This window comes from Arvicanthis niloticus, chromosome 9 (assembly GCF_011762505.2).
Source record: "Arvicanthis niloticus isolate mArvNil1 chromosome 9, mArvNil1.pat.X, whole genome shotgun sequence".
Lineage (NCBI taxonomy): Eukaryota > Metazoa > Chordata > Mammalia > Rodentia > Muridae > Arvicanthis > Arvicanthis niloticus.
In genome coordinates, this window is record NC_047666.1 from 31,756,716 (window position 1) to 31,782,160 (window position 25,445).

Genomic DNA, 25,445 nt, shown 5'->3' on the forward strand with positions numbered 1-25,445 from the left:
CTCCTGGCTGGTAGGTAGTGGGGTTGTGGTTCAGACCCCCAATGCCCCAAGCTATTCCAGGATTGTCTGAAGCTTGTACTGTGTGAATTTCCAGTGGGTTTCTGAGCATGGCTCCTGGTGGGGTCCAGGAGGAACGTGCCCTCCCCACACTCCTCAGGCAAAGTGTCTTCAGACACAGGGTGACAACTGGACCAGTGCCTGAAGTTTTAATGACATCTCCAGATGAGGCCCAGTTCATTTCTCTAAGTGTTCATTTTGTGGGAGGGAAGCACAGCAATTAATGACACCCATCACACACACACACACACACACACACACACACACACACACACACACAGTTATTAAGCTAATGAAGGATGTTTGTCCAGTGCAGTTTCTCTCACCATTGACTCTGACTAGAAGAGAAAGCTCACAGTCTCTGCTCCAAATGTGTCCATAAATCTGAGCCGTCTGCTGGCTCATCAAAGTGATCCCTTTCAGGCCACCACCTCCCTGGTGCATTGGGGAAGGTCACATTGCCACTTCTCTCTCTTGCAAATTCAGCCTTTGAGGGAACAGTTGGCCCTATAAAGGTGTGGATTCCCTGTCCCTGGGGAAGATTCAGCATTGGTGGCCATAAAAAGTTGTTAGGCGTAGACCCCCGCCCCTCACCCCCGCTCTCTGATGCATACGCAGGGTGTGCCTGGTCCCTACCTCTAGATACAACTACACAGCCGGTTATTGGCTATTGGGTTTTTATTTGGTGGCTAGTTGAAATTTTAGGGGTATACCTTAGGTCCCTGACTTTAGTGAGTCTCATTGTTTCCCATAGTAAAGACTCTCATCCTGGCCCTGCCTTGGAGTTTGCAGTTTAACCTGCCCAGTGTTGCCTGACAAAAATTTTCCTGGAGAGATATATAGCACATGTCTGTCTACTTACCACAGATAGAGACCCCACAAGGGACCAAATACGGATACCACCAAAGTCTAATTAGGTGAACCAATGCATTTTCCTTACATGAATAAGGATGAGGGCTTACTTATAGGAGCAGAAATTACTCAAAGAAGCTGTATCACCAAAGCTCATCCCAGCACAGGTGACAGGTCACAAAACTGGAAACTGTACACTGCACAGTCTGAAGGCAGCTCAACAATTTGGAGAATGCCCTTTCCAGGTGCCTCCTCAGTTGGTCTGAACCTCTTTGAGGCAGCTCAGCTGGTTCCTGCTTCTTCCAGGACGCTGGTTTTGTCTCAAGAGTCGTTTTTGAAGCTTTGCTTGTCTGAGAGTCTACTTCACAGCTTGGTTCAGTTAGTCTGAGAAGGATTTTCAGCTTTTGTTTACTCTGATAGAGTGGGGCCTAGTGGATCTGGTCAGTTTCAGGGACTTCCTGAAAGTATTTTGAGTTGTTTACCTTCCTACTTAAGGAGCTTCCCTGGAGGATAGAATGTTTCAATCTCTAAAAAAAAAAAAACCTGTTACACAACACACAGAACACTCTTCAAACAGTGTGCTTCATCATTCTGAGGGAGGAGACTGTGGCAATGACCTTGTCAACGTTTATAAAGCAAATCACCCTATTCCTTTCTATCTGCACACCAGATGACTTGATGGGTCGGTGAGGACAAAGGCAGGTACTGGTTTTTTTCCTGAGTCTCATAATATCCCTCCAAGCACAGTTCTTGGTGAGAACACTTGCTATGGTTTGGCCTAGAAGCCCATATGTTGAAGACTTGGTCTCCAGGTTTGTTCATGGGGAGGTGATGGGCCCTCTAAGAGGTGGGACCTACCGGGAGGCTTTCACGTCATTGAGGCTATGGCCTGGTAGATAGAGGGCCCTGCCCTTGGTTATTCATTTCCTTCCCTCTCTGGCCATGAGGTGAGTAGGTTTTGTCATACATTCCTGCCATAATATTCAACAGACTGGGGACCTGAACCACCACTAGCTCCAGTCACCATCCTCCTCCTAAGCCAATTACCAGAAATTTCTAGAGTAGTGGAAAGGTGACCCACACAGTGATCAATGGCTCGGCCTTCCAGAGCACAGTGTTGCTCTCCTGTCCCCACTATCTCCTCCTGAGAGCATGGCCTCCGGACAAAGGTCACCAGCCCCTTCAGGGGGTAGAAGCCTGAGGTCAGATGTGTGGCTTTTGTTTTTCCAGCTTTACTAGATGCCACATGGACACTTCTGCATGCTAAGTGCTGGCCTTGGACTGTAGAGACAGCAGCAAGGAAGCCTCAACCCCCTCTGCTAGGGCAGGCATTGTGCTGAGGAGACAGGCCACCGCCTGGTCTTGCTCTCCCCCCATCCAGAGCCTCATGCTCATGGTTTTAGTTGTCCTGAGTCAGCCACAGTTCGAAACTGTAAAGTGGAAAATTCCAGACACGAACAGTTCCCACATAAAATCAATAGAAGTATAAATAAATAAAGTTATTGTGGCTCATCATCGTAATTGGTCTGCTTGTGATCACTACTGTCTCCATGTGTACCTAATTTGTAGATTTATCTTTATTACAAGTGCGTAAGAGTAAGAGGAACCATTTAGTATTATGAAGCTTGGCACTTTCTCTCTCTGAAAGATCTGGGAACCCAAGCTCGTGAGCAAAGGGGGGCTACTGTCCACAGGTGAGTCAAGGGATGTTGTACTTTCAAAAGAGGATACAAGGAAGGAGGAGACGTGAGGTGATAAACAGGACAGAGTTGGATTGGTGTCAGGGAAGCCTCAGCAAGGTGGTGACATTGGACACCTGGCAGGTAAAGGAGCCATCCTAACCATATGAAATTTTAGGAACGCCTTTTCTAAGGGGTGGGAACAACAGATACAAAGGTCCCGGGGATGAAGGAGCCCAGCCGGATTGGGAAGAGAGGGGGCTGGCATGGCTAGAGCCCAGAGGATGCTGGGTAGGAGGGGGACATGCTGGGTTAGGGTCTGGTGGTCAACAGCGTTAATTCTAAAGCAGTCACCATCCTCATGATGTCCCTCCTGTGGTGCCAGACTTTTAAAAAGTGAGTTCTGGCAGGCTGGACCAGGCAGGGAAAAGGCTGGGTTCCTGAGTAGTGGCATGTTAGGGTCATGGTCTTCACTGACTCCAACATGTGGTTTGTCTTAGATTTCTGCAGGGTTCAAATTCTGGGCAAAATTCTGGGTTTAGAAAAAAATCACTTTCAAGGTTCCTAGTCTATGACTCTGAGCTGAATCTGCCAGTACCCTGAGTCAGAGAGCTAGCTTACCTGCCTGCCTTCCTGCCTGCCTTTTCCTTCCTTCCTTCCTTCCTTCCTTCCTTCCTTCCTTCCTTCCCTCCCTCCCGCCTTCTTCTTTTCTTCCTCCCCCCCCACCCCCTCTTTCCTCCTTCCTCTCTTCCTCATGTCCGTCCTTCTTCCCTCTCCTCTGCTTCCAGCTTCCCCATTTCCATCACTTCCTCCCTCTCTCTACCCACCCTGTCTCCCTTCCCCCCACCCCCTTGTTGGGGACTGAGCCTGACTCGGGTGCACAGGCTCAGTATGTCTAGTGCTCTGCCCCTTAGCCACACCCTCAGCCCTGGTGCAAGTTAGAATCCATAGTTTTCAGGTCTTTCCATAGCTCCCAGAGGAAAAGCCAAAGTCCTCACTCATCTCCCTTCCCCCCTCTCCTTGCACCTTGTTGTCCCTTAGAGAGTACAGGCCCTTCCCCACATGGCGCTCCCATTTCCTCACTGTCCCCTCTCCTAGTATGTTCTCTGTGGGTTTTCTTCAGCAGCAGCTGCTAAGGCCTTGTCATACCCCAGCTCCCATCACTGAGACTTAGATGTCAGATCGTCGGACATCTCTTAGCAGGCCTGGGTGCAGACTCCTTCCTTGGGCCTCCCCACGCACAGTGCTCATCACAACGGGAGGAAGGAGAAACAGGAGGCAGTTAGGATCACCATTTATGAGTGATACCTGCACATGTGGCCTGTGTCCATGCTCCCAGCAGCCCCTTAAGTTAGTCACTCTTTCATAGGAAAAAAAAAAAAACTGTGTTCTGAGAAGCCTAGGCCACTTGCTCCAGATACATAGCAAGCAATGTGCCAACACTCAAAATAAGTAGCCCCATGTGTCTTGTCAGGCCTCATAGCTGTTTCCTGTGGCCCTTGGTTATTGTGTGCCCTGGCCTTAGCTTGTCTTAGTGTTGTCCAATGGGTATAAACTCCCAGGTCTGTCTTGCCCTCAGAATGGCGTGACACTGGAGAAGGGTTGTTGTGGCTGACTCCCAGGCACCTGCTTGTGCTATACCCAGAGACATTAGTAAGAAGTAGCTCCAAGTCAGGCCTGCACTAGGAAGGGTTAATGTGGCCTCTTTGTCCCACAGTTGCCATGGGGACAGTTCCTGTCCTCCAGGAAGCAGGGAGAGCAGTTTCCTGTTTTGAAGAAGGCTTGAGTACTGTTTTCCTCCAATAGGCCTGCCCAGAGAAGGACAGGAAGCCTAGGGCCTGGCTGCCCCTGCTGTGGGTGTGTGGTGGAGTCATGCCCATGCCTGGCCAGCCAGGAGGGGCGGTGTGTGGAAACGGAGCCTCAGGGAAAAAGCCAACGTGGCCAACACCAGTGCAAGAAGAAAAAAAAAAAAAAGAAGCCTGGCCGGAAGGGGGTGGCCACTTCCTCCACAGACCTTGAATCCCACCCAGTGATAAAAACTCCAATCTGGACATGCCCAGCCCCCAACCCCGTCCTGCCTAGAGCTCCGCCTTGCCCTGGAGATCAAGCAGCAGGCCTACTGGACAAACACTTGAGTCCCCTGCCTGCCCTTTGGGCCCAAATGGACATCTATACACTGAATACTCCCACTTCTGAGGAGGGACCCCACTTCTCATCCCCACCGTTTGGCAGCCTTTCCTTGCCATGTAAGAGATCAAAGCCCCACCTCATACACCTACACCCCAAGACTTCCCAGAATGCATTTGAGCCCCTATACTACAAGGCGGAGCTTCTAGAGTTCAGATTCGAGGGTTCCATGGCACCCCTGCTTCCTTCTCATGGGGTCGCTCCACCTGCAGACATCCCCCTTCCTGGGCACCCAGCACCTCACAGTTTTTTACTACTTTAGTCTGGCCATGCCAGTTCCTCTGTTAACACTGTAGGGCTCCCCATCACTTGTAGGGTAAAATCCTTACCGTCTGCACTCAACAGCTTTCTTGGTGCACATCTCCTGTTGCAGCTACAATGCTGGGCCTTTCTGCTTTCCACTTTTGTCTACTAAATGTTGTCTCCTGCTGGGGTCCTCACCTGGAATGGCCACCCCACCCTGCCTCCTAGGAAATGCTATGCAGTCTTCAAGGCCAGCCTAACGCTTCCTCCTCTCCAACTCCTTAAGTTCAGTCTAGTCCCAGCTTTCCGCCCAGCCCACTGAGTCCCCAGTAGCTGGCCCCAGCCCAAGCTGAGCACACCTTTGAGCAATCCAGAGCCTGGCAGAGAAGAGAGAAGACTCATCTACTGTTTCCCCGAGACAACCTCATTGACCCATTGCACGGAGGAGAAAACGGAGGGCAGAGAGGAAAAGTGAGTTGTCTCAGGACCCACAGAACCTGTGGCTCTAGGGGACTGGGCGATTCCAAGACTCCTGTTCCTCTCTGGGTCCAGGTCAGCATAAGGGTGAGGAGATAACCCTGCTGAAACTTCAGATGCACTTTCCAATATCTGGAGCGGCAGAGGGAAGCGGGAGGCCTTGCTAAAACTCTGTCCCTGCTGGTAGGTATCTGATTTCCTTTTGTCACTCTGGAGCCTGGAAGGCTGATGATGCCACAGGCCTGAGGATCAGCAGCTAGAGCAGCGGTCCTCAACCTTCCTAATGCTGTGACCCTTTAATACAGTTCCTCGTGTTGTGGTGACCCCTGTATTTTTTGCTACTGTTATGAATCATACTGCAAATAACTGATAGGCAATATCTGATATGTGACCCCTGTGAAAGGGTCATTGGACCCCCACCCCCCAAAGGTATTGTGACCCACATGTTGAGAACCACTGAATTAGATGCTGTAAAGCCAGAGGAATTTCTATTTCACAAATCACCTTTATCTGTGGTGACAAAAGGCATACCTCAGAAAAAAAAATGGAAGCACAGGGGACCCTGCCATAGGACTATGAGGCAGAGGAGGCTGATGGTGGAAGCTCTCAGGGAAGGGCCTCTGTCTTGGCAGGAAATGAAGTTGATTGTCACCTCCTCTCAATGAGGACAGGAAGCAGAGCCCAGGCCAGGCCTTGTGTCTCCTGCTGGATTCCTATAGTGCCCTTTACTTCCACTCCCAAGTGAGCCCATTCTAGTATACAAAAGGTGTTCAATAAATGCTGTTTTCTGTTCCCCGAGTGTTATGATTACCATTTGTTTCCCAGTTCCGTCTTGTCTGTACACATTTATTAAACACCAGTGATGTACTAGACATTTTCATGACCATAATCATTTATTTGGCACTGGACAGGGAAGGTTCAATGTCAGAACCAGGTGTTTGAAGGCAATCCCTAGAATTTTGGTCCAAGCTTTCCCACTTAGCAGCTGTGTGCCTTGCCCTCTGTGCTGTGATAGCCTCCTGTGTAACACAAAGTCCTGACAGTTCCTTCCTTTGGGGGTCATTAAAAGGCATGCATAAGTTAGGATATACCGAGTGTTTACTGAATTCACAAAGCAAGTCCTCAACAAATATTATTTTCCTGTGGGGAAACTGAGGCTCAGTGAGAGGCCTGGGTTCACCCGAAGGGTTCCATTGCCTGCCGGGAAGGCTTGGTGACAGGTACTCTCCTATGTATGGAAAACCTGGGTGCTTGCTTATCTATGGAAAATGGCCCAAGCTGCCTTAGAGCCAGCCTACTTGTCATTGTGGGAGCTGCAGGTGGTGGTGGCTCAGGCAGCTAGATTTCAAAGCTTAGGTTCTAGGCTGCCGTTAATATGTTATGAGTCTTAGATTGTCCAAAGAAATTAAAGAAGGACGAGGAGGAAGAAGAGAAGGAAGAGGAAGAGGAGAAGGAGGAGGAGAAGGAGAAGAAGGTGCTTGCTACTGTGGAGAGTGCTATGGGACAGGGGTAAAGGAGAGAGGCATTGATTGGAAGAAGGGGTCCTGGGACCTTGACGAGTCCAGTAGGAAGAGTGGACTCAGAAGCTCAGGCAGCCATTATGGCACAGTGGGGTCTGAACGTCACCTACTGTGGGGGATGAGGGTCTATGTTCTTCTCACTGTGTCAGAGAGCATCTGCTGACTAGTAACCCTGGAGCTCTGGTGGGCGTGGGATGCGTGTGGGCAATCAGGGATGCTTATAGAAGGCCAGGAGGGTAAGAAGGAGGACGGACTTAAGATTCTGGCTCTGATCTGCCAAGGTGACTTGAATGGAGGAGGCAGTAGGCAAGTGGCAGGCACAAGCCTGGGAGCTACACTGACTTAGATCCAGCTCCACCCCTGCTCTGCATCCTAGGTGCAGCCTGGCTTCTCCGCGTTCAGTTTCTTCCATACATACACAGTGGGGGGAACTCCAGCTAGCCCTTGCTGCAGCTATGAGGATGCAGGATGTGAAGGGTTGAGCACAGAGCCACAGCATCACCATGGCCTCACCCAAAGGACACCCTGGGTGTCCACCCCACTTACTTCTGCACCCAGATCTCTCAGCTCAGACCTTATACCTAACTGTTACTCAGATGTTTCATCTGCACCCAGATCTCTCAGCTCAGACCTTACACCTGTTACTCAGATGTTTCAGAGCCACAGAGATGGCTCCTCTGGGACCCCTCACGATACGACACTCTTGCAGAGTTGGGATGCTTTGTTACTAGAAGGTTCAGAAAGGGAGACCGAGAGAGAAGGAAAGAGGAACAGAAAGAGGGAGCAGGAAGAGGTCTGCTGGAGACTGAGCGACCTGCCTTCAAGGTATCCCTGGTTCCCTGCCCAGCTCCTCCACAAAAGTGCGGACAGACTCTTGGCCTCACAAGGCAACTAAGGAGCCAGTGGATGGATAGGATTTAAGAACTGACTGGAAGTCGGGTGTATTGGCCCATACCTTTAATCCCAGCACTTGGGAGGCAGAGTTTTATAAAGGCAGGCCTTCTATAAGCATTGGCTGCTCTGATTGGCTACCCAGCCAGGCCTTGGGGCAGGCCACGGGCATTCCATGCACACCGGGGTTCCAGGGTAACTGAGGCAGCAGATGCTCTCTGACAGCACAAATAATAAGAACATAGAACCCCATCCCCCACAACAGGTGACTCCACTCTCTGAGTCTGAGATCAGCCTGCTCTACAGAGTGAGTTCCAGGACAGCCAGGGCTACACAGAGAAACCCTGTCTCAAAAAATAAATAAATAAATAAATAAATAAATAAATAAATAAATAAATAAAATAAAAATAAATAAATAAATAAAAATTAAATTAAAAAAAGAGAAAAGAACCCGAGCAGACTTTAAGGGATGCAGTTTTCCATTTGTGAAATGGGATGCAGTCACTGTAGGATTCTTGGGAAGAACACATTCCTCAAGGCTCAACACAGTCATCACCCTGACAGGATGCTTGCAAAGTCACTGCAAAGGCCTTGGGATCCAACTCCTCTCTGTGAGGAAAAACAAAGGAGTTCAAGTCTTTTCCTCCCACCTTGTCACTCCGCACCCACCACCCTCTGCCTGCAGGTGAACTAGTTGAATCCTGTGATGTTTTCCCAGCTGGCCTTGGGGCTGTGCTCACAAATCCCACATCCAACAGTGTTGGGTCTGACTTAGCTTAGTGAAGCATCCAGGGATTTTCCTGCTCCCCCCTGAACCTCTCCCTACAAACCCCAGAGCAAAATCAACAGTAGAGGTGGCTGGACTTGAGTCTCCCTCCTGAACCCAGTGAAGCAATGTTCTTAGGATTTTACTGCTTATTCTAAAAAAAACACGAGCTGTATTTTTTTCTTTTTGCATCAACCGCTCACTCCGTTTCACACACCTTCAAACACAAATCTCCTCACCCTTGCCACCACCTCCCCCACCTTCCTCAGTCCATCCCTACAGCATCCCCACCAGGACTATCAACTCCGTTTTCACCACGCACAGCACCTTCACGCCTCCATCCCCACACCATCTCCATCCCAGCCATCCTCCGTCATACTGTCATACTGTCTCCGTCAACCTGAGCAAATCTACCATCCGCCAGCTTTATCACATACACCCTCTTCACCCTAGCCGACGCTACTGTCCCCCTTTTCTGTCACCTCTGCCATCTCTTATCAGTCTAACCACTTCCACATCCTCTGCCCCCGTCCACCACATGGTCATTCTCTACTACTGTATCACTGCTAACTCCATCACTTGGCCAAATACCTCCATCACCACCTGGAAAAACACAGCCATCTCTGTCCCATGCACCATCTCCATCATCACCTTCACCATCTTCCTGCCTCAACTCTGCCACTTGCACCACCATTATCACCTGCTCCATCTCCACCTTCCCCTCTTGCCTGCTCACCACCTCCACCTCACCTATTCTGCCACCCACACTGAGGACAAGTCATCTTCACCATGGCTTCCATGACCACTCCTACTTTCTCTACCGGGGTACAACCACTATCTCTCCTTTCTGATTCGTAGTGACATCCTCGTTCACTTTGAATATCATTCCCACCATCATCACCTCCATCCCCCAGCTAACCACCATGCACAGATCCATCAAATCTACCAAGAACTAGTAACGAAATCCAGGCTGAGATTTTCTCTTTTTTCTTTTAATTAATCATCTATTTAATGTTAGCATGTGTGTGGGGAAAGGCGTCTAAAGCCATGGTGCCACTTGTGGAGGCCAGGGACAAGCTTTGGAATCTGTTCTCTCCTTCCACTTATGTGGAGTCCAGGGATTGAACTCTGGTTTCCAGGCTTAGGAGGCAAGCTCTTTACCCACTGAGCCATCTTGCTGACCCCAGACATAATTTTTTCTATTCCAGAGTCAAAAGTATTTCTCCACAGAGGGCAAGAGGCATGGGTATCTGGTGTGGTAGCTCTGAAATGGAAAGATCATTTGAAAGATTCAAATTCAGTTCTTAATTGTACCGTAGGGAAAACAGAGACCACTCTAGGGCATGGCATGCCTTTTCATGCTTCAAGTCCCACCAAGTTCTCTCCTTTGCCTCTTGTTTGGTTGACACCTCTCACTAGGGGCCTCCTTTGAGCTCCAGACCCAAGTAGCAGGACTGTGATGTCAGACAGGTATCCCTGAGGGCAAAGGCACCTATGTGGCCAGGCAGTGCTGAGGAGATACTGGGCCTCCTCAGCAACTAGATAGGCCTTTCCAGCCATTTCCAAGAGGTGATGGACGACTAGACGGCCATACTCTGAAGCTCGGGGGTTCTGACTTCGGCTTCTTCAGAAAGTCCTGGCAGTTGCTCTGATTCTGAGTGAGGGCCGGAAAATGCGCATTTCACACAATCCCCATGGGTTCTGGCGCTGGAGAGCCTCAACTGGTTTTCACAGCCAGGGTGCTTCACCATGGTTTGTTGGTTTAATTCGTCTTCTGTCCCCAACGACCTCCCCATCTGAGCTCCATGAGGACGAGAACTTGTGTCTATCATGCTCCGTGGTCGCCTAGCTCAGACTGAATGAACATCCAAATCTGAAAATAAAACGATAGATGGCCTCTGTCCCTAAGCCTTGTACAGCTCCTTTGGTCTCCTTGATCATAGCCCCGGCCCCTTTAAGTGTGCGTGGAGACGCCGGGACCCTCGGTCTTTGACAGCACAGAAAAAAAAAAAAAAAAAAAAAAAGGAAAAAAAAAAAAAAAAAAAAGCCTTCCTCTCGGGAGCGGGAGGAAACATCTAGGAGGGGGCGGAGGCGCGGCCGGAGCCTGGAGCCCCGAGCTTGAGCGGACGCCCCGCCCAACCCGAGCCCCGCGCCCAGCGCCCCTCGCCTTGCCGCGGAGTGCTGCGCCCGGGGCGGGCCGGGCCGGGGCGGGCGCGGGTGCGGTGGACTGGGCGGCAGTGGGACTCCGACAGACGGACCCGCACAGCACGCAGCGACCAGCCTCGGGCTCCGCGGTGGAAGATGCACAGAGCAGGTAGGAGCCCGCGCCACCTTCCGCGCTCCGGCGCAGGCTCTGCGAGTGGAGCTTGCGGGACCCAGGTTCCCCTCTCTAGCAACCCAGAGTTCGGGTGTTCTGTCCCACGCACCCCGCCGTTGTCCCCCGAGGAAGGGTCCTTTAGAAACCGAGGACATCCCTCCTTCCAAAGCGACCTAGTCGTGCCCCACGCCCAGTCCTTCCCCTTCTGTCCTGTGGGTCCCAGCAGGTCCTCGTTCACCCTTTGGTAGCCACACTTGGCTCTGGGGCGCTGACGCCAGAGTCTGTTCTGGCACTCCAGGGCCCGACACCCCGACACACCCCGCTCTGCCATCAGACACCGGGAGCTCCTTGGTTGAGTTAGGAAGCAGGAGCCGTTCCCCTAGATGCACTCCTCTTAAAACCCTCAGCCCGGGCTCCACTACCGGTCTGAGGCCCTGTTACTCCTTACCCAGGAGCATCGGTGTCCTTCTTACCCACCTCCCTCTCTTGCGTCTCAGTCTGTGAATCGGACTTCACCAGGTCAGGGATTCCGGGGAAACACAAAAGTGTTCTCAAAGAAATGTAGCGATCTTTACCGAGGAGTGCCATTTAGCAGATTGAGAAAGTGAGCCTCAGTCAGATGGGCGGTGCCTGGAATCTGGATTCCCAGCTGCTGTGCACAGGAAAGTTCTCAAAGATGAGCGTGCTCTAGATAGTAATCCTGAGACCTACCTGCTCCACGCGGTTGTGCCCTGTTTTCTTTTACTGTTATCATTGAGCAGAAGAGGAACCCCTTCCTCACCAAGCACCCTGTCCAATGCCACACTTCCCAACACACATCCCCAAAGAAACAGGAAGCCACCATTTTGACTGTCTTGGAACCATATCCTGCTGCTGTTACTGCTGTTGCTGGTGGTAGTGGTGGTGGTGGTGTGCGTGTGAGGGGCAGGATGAGTTAGGGTTTCTTTTTCTTTTTCTTTTTAAGAGTGTTTTACTGAAAAGTCATTGTCTTGGGGGCAAGGTGCGGCTGGCAACGCTGGGCTGGTTTTACAACAGACTGAGGAGTAGGGCAGCCGCCTCCCTGTGTCCAGGCATTGGTGTGCGGACACCTGCTAATTAATGTGGGTCACAGAATTGGGGGGCATAAGGAGGAGAATCACTGTATAGGAGTGGAGAGGACTGGAACAGTCCCAGGGGCTGGCTACCCAGTGCTGTCTGGGGAAGGCTGTGGTCTGGACAGAGGTAGGCTGGCTTTCCCTACTCTCCTAACCAAACAGCTTTGTAACAATGGAGAGAGCCAGTCCAAGCTTCCCCGTATTTTCCTACATGAAGCTGGAGCAGGCCCTCCTTTCCTAAGAGTCTGGAGGGTGGAGGGAAAAGGAACATATTTAGACATAGATTTGGCCCCAGGAAGCCTTTCCATCAGGCCCTTTTAGCTCTAGCTGTCTTGTAATTTGTGTCTATAGACACGATTCCCTTTTCAATGTGATAGCCTTCTGTGATGACGGGTGGATGCCATCCTCCCTGTCTCCATACCTCATAGCTCCAGGACTCCCTGGGGCTGGATCTCAGAGCCACCACATGCTTATGGGGCCTTGAGCAGGCTTCTTAACTGCTGTCCCTCAGTTTATCTACCTGACAAATGAAGATCTGTCTCAGACTTGTCAATGCTAACAAACAATGAATTGAGCAGAACAGGGTCCATCATAAGCAACCACTGAACACTAACTTGTATTTCCTAGGAACTTATAATGGACTAGTTACCACTACCATGTATTTTTTCTGTCAGTCTAGTTAGCACCAACAACAACCTGATGATGGGAAATTGAACTATTCTGACCCATTCAGGGGCCAAGACAGGATCAAAATCCAGTTTGAGAGCCATTTTGTTCTTAAATTCAGGCCCAACTTGGTGCATGGCGGATGTTTGCCTCTTGACTTTGTCAAGTGTTTTGTGTCTGTTAATTTCCTTGAACTCGAAGTAGTGCCACGAAAAGGTGGATAGTTCTTTCTTTCCCCAGAATGGAAGAAGTGGCTTCCAGAGGCATAGGGGTGCATGTGGCTGAGGACACACAGCTGTAGGAGAAGGGCTGGTACCAGACCCCAGGCCTTTCCCCACTCTGTCTCCCACTGTCTTCCTGGGATGTGCCCTGTTGTGGATCACTGGACAAGCTTAACAGCAGCTTAATTAGAAACCAGCAGGCTTGGCTTGGACTTTCCTGCGGGCACCTAGGAATGGATGTTAAATTAAGATGCATTGCAAGGTGAAATCGGAAGGTAATTGTTCTTGCAACATATGGTGATGAGTGCTGCTCCAGGGGAGGTGGAGGGAATGGCAGGGAAATGACTTGGGAACAGATATCGGAGAGTCAGAAGATGCTGCAAGAAGCCCCTGAGTTGGAAGAGCTGGGGAGATTAACTTTTGGGTCCAGCCCTTTACTCTACAGGTGGAAAAACTGAGGCATGTGAAGGGGAGACTTGGCCAAGGAGACACCTCCAGTTAGTGTCTTTGCCAGGGATGGAGGCTAAGGCTCCCGGCTCCCTGTCCAGGGCTCCTTCCCAGACTCCGTCTAACCTGACTCCTGCATGGCTGTGAGAGAGCAGCAAGCATGAATGTGTGAGTGACAGATATTTAATTAAAATCGAGAGAGAAAATAGCAGCTAGTACCAGCAGCCGTCTGTGAGTGATTTGTATCATCAGGCGCTATTGAAAATGGTCTTTCTTTCTGCGCCCATCCACTAGTTAGCATTTTGACGAAAGGGGTGCTCTGCCTTTGCACTGTCCTCAGGTGTGGCAAATCACCAGGCGTCGTGGGCTCTGTGACTGGGATTGAGCATATTACCTTCAGGGAAAGAGAAGGCCCTCAGGCAGCCAGAGGGTGCACCAGCCAGATCCATGATTGGGTTCACAACCAGGAAATTAAGCTGAGCCCAGAGGAACAATCCCAGCTCTGGCTCCACCTGTACCCATCACGCCCCAGAGCTCAGCCACTGGGATGCACCCGACCCTAAAGGCTTGTTGTTGATGTCCCTGGGCTCTGCACACACTGTCACATCTGCTGACTTCTCTGGCTCTGTGTTTTCTCTCATTGTGACCCCAGTCCTTAAGCATGTCCATCAAGATAGCAAACCCCATCCTGGAAGCAGGCGCTTCCTCTGCCAGGGTGGCAGGCAGGAGCAAGCCAGGCTGTCCCCTGTGCACTCCCTTCACCTCAGTTTCCTTTGCTGGTCAGGACTCCTTCCTGGGTCCCACTTCTCCCTGTCCGTGACTCACATCACGTCCCACTCTGTCTACCTGTGACAGGCCTGCCCCTGGAGCCCAGAGCCGGTTGGATATCTCCACTAGGTGTCTGATAAGTAACTCACTTGGACTTGTGCACACTGAAATCCTGGGTCTTCCTTCCCATCCCTGGCCATTTTGGCTGTTGTAAATAAGTTGGCCTGACGTCACCCTTCTGGGTCCTCAGACTTAAACTTCTTTTCATTATCATTTCATTATCTGGGAACTTTTCTTTTCTTCCACACCCACGTCTGCCCATGCGCACACCATCCCTCTCAGTTCTGTTTCATCATTGGAGTCTGACTCCTTGTTGTCCCAGCCTGATCCAGGCTCCATCACTGTGGCTGGTCTGGAATAGTGTGAGAACCTTCCTAATGTCCCTCACCACACCCATCCATTACATCGTGTTTAGTCTGTCTGTCTGTCTGTCTGTCTGTCTGCATGCATGTGTCCTCCTGCTCATCCTGCTCCTTAAGCCCCTGAAAGAAAGCTCAGGTATCCCTGAGCCTCATCTCCTGCGCCCCTCTTTCTCCCCACTCTTCCCTCCCCAAAGAGCTGGCTTCCCTCCTGTCTTTTGGATGTACTAATGAGTCCCAGCATCTCCCTTCTTTTCTACATCTTTCACAGCCCCTTTGTGAAATCAGAGGGATTTGTTGGTATGCCTAGAGACCCTAGACTAGGGCCCCACACAGGATAGGAGTACAGATTATAGCATCCCACGGATCTGGAGTAGAGAGACTTGAGTGGGAACTGACTGGTGTCACTTAGTCACACTCTATTCGGACTCAGACACTGATTTTGACACACGCCTCACCTGACAAACTGCCCCTAGTTTCTCTGCCTCAGTGTCCCTAGACTTTACCCTTCTCACTGGCACCAGGGTTCCTGGGGTTCCACTGTAGGGGAAATGTTCTGTGAGAAAGAGGAGAGTCAGTGGGGTGGATGGCTGGACTTGGAAGTAGGGAGCTGAGGTTCTCTCCAGGCCTGCTCTGCACCAGCCAAGTGACCTCACACCAGCCAACTGCCAATGAAGGGCAAGTCAAAGTGTTTTCAAGGCCAGACCAGCATCTCTTGATGTCAGAGGGGACATGTAGAAGCACTGTGACTTTACCATTGGATGCAGGAGAGACACTGAGTGCTTGTCAGTCCCTGGGCTCCTGTGTGGAAGGCATTTTCTTGCAGGATCACGCCTCAGACCCTACCATAACCTTTTTTCAAGGAACAGGCACCTACAGATCAATAGCTTGATTGGATGAAGGATGGGTTGGGAGTGAGGACGATGCAGCCAGGGCGACAGTCATTTTTCACAGCCTGTCTGTTCCTCGATCACATCTCATAGTGTCCGTGTGAAATGCTACCTGTTAAGGATGAGAAATGAAAGTCTCCACCCCTGAAGAATAAGTCATGCCAACATCTGACACTTGCTGTTGTGAGCTGGCAGCTGCTTATCAAGTGGTATACCAGATAGGGCTGCACTCATCTTGGGAGGGTGGGGCCAGGGCAGGGCAGGGAGGATGCCCCAATCTGTAGCAACAGGTACTCTCTTGTGTGAGCAGTTCCTCTCATGCAAATTCCAGACAGGAGGCACTTCTCTCTTATGTATATATCTTCTGTCTTCATAGCACCCCATAAGGGAAGCTATATGTTGTCCCCATTTTACAGATGGTAAAACTGAGGCTCAGTTCTACAGCTCCTAAGTAGCCAAGTCAGGGTTTGAACCCAGCTTAGCTGTTACCTACAATGACCAGTGACCAGAGCTTATCTTGTTAAACTCAGGTTTTATGTGTGTGTGTGTGTGTGTGTGTGTGTGTGTGTATGCGTGTATGCTAAGTTGCTGAATATTTTTTTTCTAAACCAGAAATTGTCTGGGTTTGATAACTCTGGTAATTCTGACACCTAGGCAGGCTTGAGGGTTGATGTCAATGACCTAGGGTAGAGTTGAACTTTGGTGAGGCCTTTGATAGTGGTGTCTTTTTTCTCTCTTTCTTGCCTTTAGTCTCCTCCTGCACTCTGTCATAACAGACTGCACTGGTGAGCAGACTACTGGTTGGACATTCATGAGCATCCCAGAGTCAGTGCGGTCTTGAATGTGGAACTTTGTCCTCTGCACGATAGTGCCCTGGTGTTTGCGGATCGTGATACTGACTTTGGTTTCACACACTGGCATTGAGGTGCCTGTGGGACAGGACCACAGAGAGATCCAAATCAGTACTGAGCCCCAGGCATGTGGCTATGAACGAGACACTCGATTCCATTTCAAACTCTTCCTGTGAAAGAAATGTCAACTAGCTCATTCAAAATGACTGGAGGTGCTCCTTGATCCACACTGGAGTTACAGTCCCATAAAGCCATCACACGTCAGAAATACCCTGTCGAGAGTGCATGTCACACACAAACCTCCCAACCATGTTAGCTCAACTGTGTTTAGAACCTCTAACTTTGCCTGCAGCTGGGCTGAATTATCTCCCACAAAAACCTTTTGCCTCTGCCTCTCAAATTCTGGGATTACAGGCATAGGTACTATGCCCTTTGGTATTTGGATATACCGAGTCCAGTAAAATACACTGTGGTTTTGTTATTGTTGCTGTTTATTTGGTTTGTTTTTTGTGTTTGTTTGTTTGTTGGTTTTTCGAGACAGGGTTTCTCTGTGTAGCCCAGGCTGTCCTGGAATTCACTCTGTAGACCAGGCTGGCCTCGAACTCAAAAATCTGCCTGCCTCTGCCTCCCAAGTGCTGGGATTAAAGGTGTGCGTCACCACTGCCCAGCTGTTTATTTGTTTTTGAGACAAGGTTTCACTATGTAACCTTGTGGGCCAGGAATTCTCTATACAGACCAGGCTGGCTTTGAACTAACAGAGATCTGTCTACCTTTGAGCACTGGGTGGTGTGTGCCCTGCCACCATGGCCCCGGCCGAGTAAATTAGATTGTTAAAGTGTCTTTCACACATTTCTATTTTACTTTTTGTTTTGTTTTGTTTTTTAAGATGAGGTTTCTCTGAGATATCCCAGCTGGATGCTGAACCTTTGGGCTCAAATGATCCTCCTGCCTCAGGTTCTTGCGTAGGTGGGGTTTTTAGTATAGATACCACAGCTGACATTTATTTTATGGCTGTGAACAAGTTGAACACATGTAAGGAGCTGGGGGTGGTGTCATACACCTGTATTTACAGACTCGGGAGACTGAGGCAGGAGAAACGTGAGTTTGAGGCCAGCCTAGGCTACATAGTAAGACTTTGTAAATGTCACAAGTAGTGATAGTTGTGGTCCTCGATCAGAGCTGCTGGTAATAACTGCTAAAACATATAAGTGGGCTCAAATGCTGAGAAGAGACTTGATGTGTTAGAGAACACCAGTCCTCTGTTCCATCTTCTCCTGGTTTAGGACCAGGCTGGCATCTGGAGCTGCCGTTATGCCCAGACTTCAACAAGGACAGACTGGAGATGAGGCCTGTCTGAGGGAAGTAGGGACTCAAGCTTCAGCTCTGAAGTGAAGGTGTCAGCATGGAGTTATATGTCTGAAAAGTTCACTTTGCTGGAATTTGGATAGAGATGTGAGGAGCAGGCAGGGAAGCCTGGAAGCTGGCCCTGCTGGCTGCTCAAGAGAAATATGGGACTTGGACCTTGGAGACTGTGCCATTGATCTGCTTCTTGTCTTAGCGTGTCCTACACTATTCTAAAAACAAACAAACAAAAACAAAAACAAAAAAAAACTTCTCAGGGGTTCACCTTCTCCCGGAGGCCTCCCAGTCACAGTAGTACTTCCTGACTAACTCCTGATGTGTGTGGTCTCTGTACATCCCTTTTACCTACCAGTCTATGTGGCCCAGCATCCATGAGGGTCACAGTCTTTTGTAGCTACCCATGTTGACACATGGCATTTCCTTTCTTCCATGACATTTGGGGGTGCTGGCTGGATACTTCAGAAATATACAGACTTCCTCAGTTGTATGTCCTTGGTGTGTCATTTGTGAACAGATGACGTAATGACTATTCAACCATTGTATCCCATAGCTGCAGCTCTCTCTCTCTCGCTCTCTCTCTCTCTCTCTCTCTCTCTCTCTCTGTCTCTTTCTCTCTCTCTCTCTCTTTCTCTCTATTGTTCTAACTTCCCAAAGAATTTTCCTCTGGGGCCCGTGGAAGCTTCTCGTCTGCAGTGGCCTGGCTGGCTTGGTTAGGGTGCTGATGAATACCAGCTCTGTGAGGACCCTGGGAGCCTGACCGTCAAGTTCATCTTTTTCTCATGTTGACAGGACACACAGAGATCATTCAATCAGGAGTTTCTGGTGAATGAATGAAAAGATCTTGGCACATTGTTCAAGGTACACAGGATTTTGTTCAGCTGATCCTTGTTAGCTGGACTATGGAGGAAGCTGTGTTCCCCCATTCACAGAATGAACTGCTAATATTAGGTCAAGGACTTGCTGTGTTTCAGATAGGATTTCATGTAGCCCAGGCTGGCCTTGAACTTACTGTGTTGCTGAGGATGACCTTGAGTTTTTGATCCCCTAGCTTCTACCTCTCCAGACCTAGGATTCTAGGCATCTGGGGGTTAGGGATCAAATTTAAGGCTTTCTTCATGCACAGCAGGTGTTCTATTGGTGAGGCTACATCCCCATCCCTGCTAAAGGATTTCAAGGATGTGAGAAAGGGAATGAAGGTCTGAGACAAGTCACAGAATGGGGAATCTTCTCCATTCTTCCTTCACCAGGCTGTGTGAAAAGATTTTGAGCATAAGTTAATTGTGTTTCTTCACTTTCCCTCTGTTTTCGCCCTGTAGATTCACCAAAACCACCACTTGCTCCCAAGCCGAAGGTTACCACCAATCCTTCCACACCACCAGCCAAGTTTCCCCCTTCACAGAGGCCTAACAGTTTTCCCAGTCCCAACTCCATGTCCAGGGGCCCCAAACCCCCCATCGCTCCTAAGCCCAGGTTGACTGGCCCCAGTGAGTATGGTGCTGGTGTGTACCTGAACAACAGCCTCAGCAAGTGCAGCAATGGGAGGCTGCTCTGTCAGGACCGGGGCCTGTACGATGGACACCACTCCACCCTGAACTGCTTGGAGTTGGAGTCTGATGAGCAGTACATCATGGTCCCCAGGTCTCCGCAAAGAGAAGATGCTCCCATGGACGGGGCTGCTGAGAAGCAGGGGTCTGAGGAGGAAGTCCAGGAACATGGTACAGAGCAGACAGAAACTGAGGGGGACCTGGAAGCTCCAGATGAAGAGGCACCAAATAGAGACAGTGAGGAAGGCATGGGCCACACGCTAGAAGATGAAGAAGACTGTGATCATGATCCAGAGACAGATGGGACCCCAACAGCCCCAGATGAAGGGGCACCAAGCAGAGACAGTGAAGAAAGTGAGGAGGATTGTAATCGTATGGAGGAACATCCCATGAGTGAGGAGGAGGAGGGAGAAGAGGAAGAGGTGAAGGATCACATGTACAGCCGTGAGGATGGGGCACCATGGGATGGAGAGGAGCCCTTCCCCAATGAGGTCATTCTCACACATGTCTGCTCTCAGTCCCCTGAAGTTCCCTGTTGGGAGCCAGACCATCCTGAGACTCTTGGGGAGACAGAAGAGGATTGTGAAGACATCTGTAACAACCCAGAACCTGGGAAACCTAATCAGGACATTGATCAGGACACAGAGGATGCCAGCATGGGATCCCCTGAGAATGATATGTCCCCAGATGTCCAGGAGCAAGAGGCAGCAACTGACAACCCTGAGGTCTTTGAGGACTCTGCAGATGCTGTAGAAGGTGAGGATCAGATAGACCAGGAGGAACCACCCAGTTGTGATGAGGAAACCGACAGCAGGGAATCTGCAGCAGCCACCATGCAAGTGGGAGAAGAACTTGAAGAGGATGGAGACCATGTGCAGGAGGACCCTGCTGAGGACAACTGCCAGATCATTCCTTTTGAGAGCAGCAGTGTGGAGGAGGATTTCTCACCCACACTCACAGAGAATCCCTATGAGATTTTTCCAACAGAGAGCACCTCCTTCTGCAATAACACCTATTCCCTTGATGAGTCAGCCAATGAGCAGGAGCCAGTGTGCCCCATCTGTGTAGAGGAGGTTCCTGGTATTGGCCCTACACTTAATGAGCATTATTCTCTGCAAGATGGCCCTGGAGAGGACTCCCCTGTCCCTGATGTGGTGGTTGTGCCAGAGAGTGAGGATGCCGTGGATGATGCGCTCAGCAGTCCCTATGTGATGGGAGTTGGCTTGCAGAGCCTTGGAGAGGGAGCACAGTCAGACACCCAGGCTGCATCAGGCACTCTGAGTGGGTACAGTACATGGGAGGAAGGAGACTCTGAGGGGGGGCAGGTCCCAGTGGATAGGAAGAATATCGCCACAAGGGCCCGGCCTCACTCTGGGAAGGTGGCTGGTCATGTTCCAGAAACTGTTCTAGAAGAAACAGGACCAGAAGCCTGTTCATCAGCTGTGGGCATCAGAGATACTAGTGATGAGGTGAGGAAAATAGGTATATTACCAGAGGGAAAGCCTCCCGAGTCTGTCCGGGCCTTGCCGGCCAAGCCCAGAGCGTTCACTCTCTACCCAAGGTCCTTCTCTGTAGAAGGCCGGGAGAGTCCCCTGTCCATGTTCCGGGAGCCAGAGGGAGCCGGGCTGGACAGCCACCGTGTGAGGAGGAAAGAGGACAACCTCTCTCTGCCCGGCGCCATTGGCTCCTCTGGTAGCTTCTCACAGCGGAGCCACCTGCCTTCCAGTGGCACCTCCACACCGTCCTCTGTGGTTGACATCCCGCCCCCTTTCGACTTGGCCTGCATCACGAAGAAACCCATCACTAAAAGCTCACCCTCACTCCTGATAGACGGAGACACCCTGGAAAAAGCCTCCAAGAAGAAGAAGTCGTCCTTCAAACGCTTCCTGGAGCTGACGTTCAGGAAGAAGACAGAGAGCAAGGGGCATGTGGACATGAACCTGTCGTCTTCCAGGTCATCCTCCGAGTCTAGCTACCATGGTCCAGCCAGGGTCCTGGAACTGGACCGAAGAAGCCTCAGCAACTCACCGCAGCTCAAGTGTCGCACTGGAAAGCTCCGGGCCTCTGACTCCCCAGCCTCCCTCATCTTCTACAGGGACAGCAAGAGGAAAGGTGTCCCCTTCAGCAGGACAGTGTCCAGAGTGGAGTCCTTCGAAGACCGCTCCCGGCCGCCCTTTCTGCCTCTGCCCCTCACCAAGCCACGGTCCATCTCATTCCCCAATGCTGACACTTCAGACTACGAGAACATTCCAGCCATGAACTCGGATTATGAGAACATCCAGATCCCACCTCGCAGGCCGGCAAGGACTGGCACTTTCACAAAGCTGTTTGAGGAACAGAGTAGAGCTCTGTCCACCGCAAATGAGAGTGATGGCTACGTGGACATGAGTAGCTTCAATGCCTTCGAGAGCAAGCAGCAGAGTTCTGAGCAGGAAGCTGAGAGGTACGTGAGTGACTGGTCCTTTCTCAGAGTGCGGGCCTGTGTGAAGCAGCAAAGGCGTGCAGGTGGGCTGGACGTACTTTACCGGCTCTGTTTCTTTCTAGCTGTGTGACTTGGGGTGAGTGGCTCTACCTCCCTGAACCACTGTCGTTTCACCTGGGAAGTGGGGCTCATGTTTGGGAAGACTAAAGTAGATTTTTTTGTGAGAGACTACAATATAAAAATGTTGATCATTAAGGGGACAGTTCTCATGCATGTCTAAGGGAGCTTGGTTTCACACACACACACACAAACACACACACACACACACACACACACACACACACACACGGATTAAGCAAGAAGGTTCTGGAATCTGGCCAAACTAAATATCTTTCACCATCAGGAAAATACCTTAATTGATTGATACCTTCTTATTGTGTACACATGGAACTAGAAAAGACAATTTATTTAAACTGTCCAAAGAGCTCTCAATGCCTCGAGCTGAATTTCTGAATAGAAGTCTTGAGGAGGTGTGTCTAAGTTGATTTAAAAACTGGATCACTTTGAAGGCGGGAGTGGAACATTGCGGATATTGAACAATAGTGGGGTTTTTCTGCTTCCCTTCTCTCTGGCTGAAAGCCCTTCACTTGGCTTACCTGGATTGGCTGTTCCTTATGTACCATAGATGCAGCCTAGATAGGACACAGCAGCCTATCTGCTTGCACCTCTCTGGGGCCTCTGATGGCAGTCACCGATTGATCGTCCCCTATGGTTGCAGTTTAGTAGAGGAGCCCAGGGGACTAAACCACCTTGCCTTCTACCTGTGACAGCTGCCAGGAGTGCCTGGGGAGCTGCAAGGGAGCTAGAAAGAGACCATGGCTGCCCCTGGCCTGGAGAAGACTGGTAAGGTGTGCCAGCTTCATTCTCTGGAGTATTCCATGTGGTTCCCACCTGGGTTCACCCTGGCCAAGTGAGGACTATATCTGTTCTTGGATGACACAGAGGTTTGTTTACAATTATGAAAGTAGACATCAGCACTGCAGAGGGGCTGAGTTTAATGTGGAGAGCGAGAGGGGTAGAGACTGAAGCTGACTGGTTTATTTCATTAATAATTGGGACATGGTCCAAATTAGATCCAGCCCTGTTTCAGCCTCAGCACCAGTGAAAACATGACCATGTTTGAAACGCAAAATCTGCAGGTGTAGCGTGGTTGTCCAGCTAGCCAGTTCTTGCTGTTCCATAGCAGCTGGGAACTCATCACTTCCCAGCATCCCCCCCACCCCCCCACCCCACCCCGTTTTCAGACTGCTGAATAATAGGAAGTTTGGGGTTGCTTTGTTTTCCCAAGTCATGGTTTCTCTGTGAAGCCCTGGCTGACTTGGAACTCAGTAGGTAGATCAGACTGGCCTTGAGCTCAGAGATCTGCCTGCCTCTGTCTCCTAAGTGCTGGGATCAAAGTGGGTGCCTTCACCTCCCGCTCCGGAAGTTTTTCTTTGGAGTGTCACAGAGGCAATATCCCCCGTTTCTCATTTCTACCTCCCCAGTTCACACCACGTCTTCACTCAAGGCTGGTTTTATCTTTGGGGTGACAGCCTTTTAAAGATTAAAACACACTTCTGCAGAACCAGAATTTTATTGCCAAAGGACGTTTCAGGTGTCATTGTGTCCTGCTATGGAAGAGAAAACTGAGGGGCAGAGAGGAAAGGGGAGTTGTCTAGGGTCTCACAGGTTTACGAGAAACCCATGCTAGGGATCAGACTTCTTAACTCCTGACATAAGAATTTGCCATGAGTCATGCTAAGGGGTGCCAGGGTGGATTGTACAGGCTGTATACTACACCCTCACAGGTAGGGCCTTCCCCTCTTAGTATGTATATACAGTGCCCAATGGGGTTGTGCGGTATGCAGGCACTTGGCCATATGCAAAGGTTATATAGCCTTCAGTACTTTCCCCTCCCCAGATAAAAAAATGAAAAGTCCACAACAGGGGATAAAATACCCAAGAAAGTGCTAATGGTACTGGGTCTTGATTCACTGTGTGCTAGGTACTGTGCTGGGTGCTTTCCTTGTTAGCTTACATCTGAGGTTGCAGGCACTGGCCTGAGGGGTTCTGAACCATTACTCTGGCCCCTCTGACTCTGTTCCACTGGGGACCTGACTGGGTGATTCTCGGTGCCAGTCAGGCAGAGAGTTTAGCTGTCTTCACTTCCTGTTAGAAGACAGATGAAAACGGAGGAGAAAATCCCTGCTCCAGGCACAGCAGGCCTGGGCAGGTGAGAGAGAGGCCCAGAGTGGTATGGGGCTTCACCTAAGTGGGTGTTTTTTGAGTGAGGCAGAGGGCATATGGAGCACAGAGGAAGCTAGGGGTCTGGGGTTAGGGAGCAGATGAGGCAGGTGGAAGGGAGGCACTTCCTCTTGCCCTATGTCTTATTTAGAGTGAGGGTCAGAAGCCAAGGTAATTGTTGAGAGCTCTGAAGGGAGGCAGGACTGGAAAGATCATGCAAGGACCTGTAGTTCACAGGCTAGTAGCTGAACTGGGTTTCTTTGGTGACATGGAACCTTTGAGCCTAGAGGGAAAGGAACTGTGTTTTGTTAAGTGACCAGTCTGAGCATTACGGTTCCCAGGTACTTCCCGTGCCAACAGAAAGCTGATCTGACCCAGCATGCAGCCTGGTACCTTGTCCTAAATGTCCCATTTCAGCCTGTCTGGTCTTCCTGCTTCTTGTGTGTTGATGACTCTGCTTCCTTCATCCTCCTGCCTCATCGAAGGTTGCTCCTCTGTGTCCCTTGTCCTCAAGGTTTACTGTGAAAAATTTTAAGTCACTAAAAGGCTCCAAGCTTGACAGTGAGTGTCTTTGTGTCCACTCCCTAGGTCCGGCCCTGCTCTTCCTGCAGTGTTGGCTGTCTCTTCTCCCTCTGTCAGTCTGTCACACACTGCTCTGAGGACACTGACCTATTCATACCATAGCTGCTGCTACGCGTGTAGACTTCTCTGCCACACCATCCTGTTACTGTGGCTCTCCTGCTGCTAGTCAGTCCGATTCATAACCTTGAGTCGATTACAGTCAAGCGATCAGCAAACATCTGCTGTTAAGTGGTGTGAATGAAGGTCAAACCTTATGGATGTAGGATTTGAACTTGATTCCAGAGATGCTACATCTGGAGGGAGAAACAGGGTTCTTCACTGTGGGGGTCTCTCTCTCTCTTTTTCTCTCTATTCTCTCTCTCTCTCTCTCTCTCTCTCTCTCTCTCTCTCTCTCTCTCTCACACACACACACACACACACACACACACACACACACATCCTTTCTGCCTATGTATGCCATTGCGCTCCTGTCTCCATTGCGCTCCTGTCTCCATTGCAAGGTCTTAGGTTGGGGAACTTTGGAGAGTGTTGTTCTCCTCTGCTCTAGTGCCCCCTGCAAGACTCAGAGCTGCAGGTTACAAGCTGGCAATGCCAATCTAGAGCCCTCTGACACCAGTGCCAAGGCCAAGGGTCAAGATTCCATGACGGCACTGGAGCCAGTGCCTGTTACATTGTTACCATGTTACCATGCTATTACCATGTTTACCAGCCAGAGCTGGGATAAACTTATAGCATGCAACTAGACAGGAATCCCCAGTCCCCATTTTCTCATGAGAAGACTGAGGCTTGCTGAACTAACTCTGAATGTTCTCTGTCACATAGAGAGTAAGTGACCAAACCAAGATTGGAACCCAGGCCTGCCCGACTCCCATTCTGGGCTGTTGCTACTGTTTGTACTGCTGTTTGT

At 50.3% G+C, this 25,445-nt stretch overlaps 1 protein-coding gene across 3 annotated transcripts in view; it reads left to right on the top strand.

Moving 5' to 3' along the window:
• The first annotated feature begins 10,785 nt into the window (after positions 1-10,785).
• The window catches only part of Fgd5 (FYVE, RhoGEF and PH domain containing 5), a 97,735-nt gene continuing 83,075 nt past the window's right edge, over positions 10,786-25,445 (top strand). For 2 of the 3 annotated variants that reach the window (XM_076940131.1, XM_076940132.1), the window contains exons 1-2: positions 10,786-10,986; positions 19,024-21,694. In XM_076940131.1, coding sequence (XP_076796246.1) covers positions 10,974-10,986; positions 19,024-21,694 — 2,684 coding nt within the window. In that variant the 5' untranslated portion in view covers positions 10,786-10,973. The remainder of the gene's footprint in view (positions 10,987-19,023; positions 21,695-25,445) is intronic. The other variant, XM_034512230.2, reaches the window with a different exon arrangement.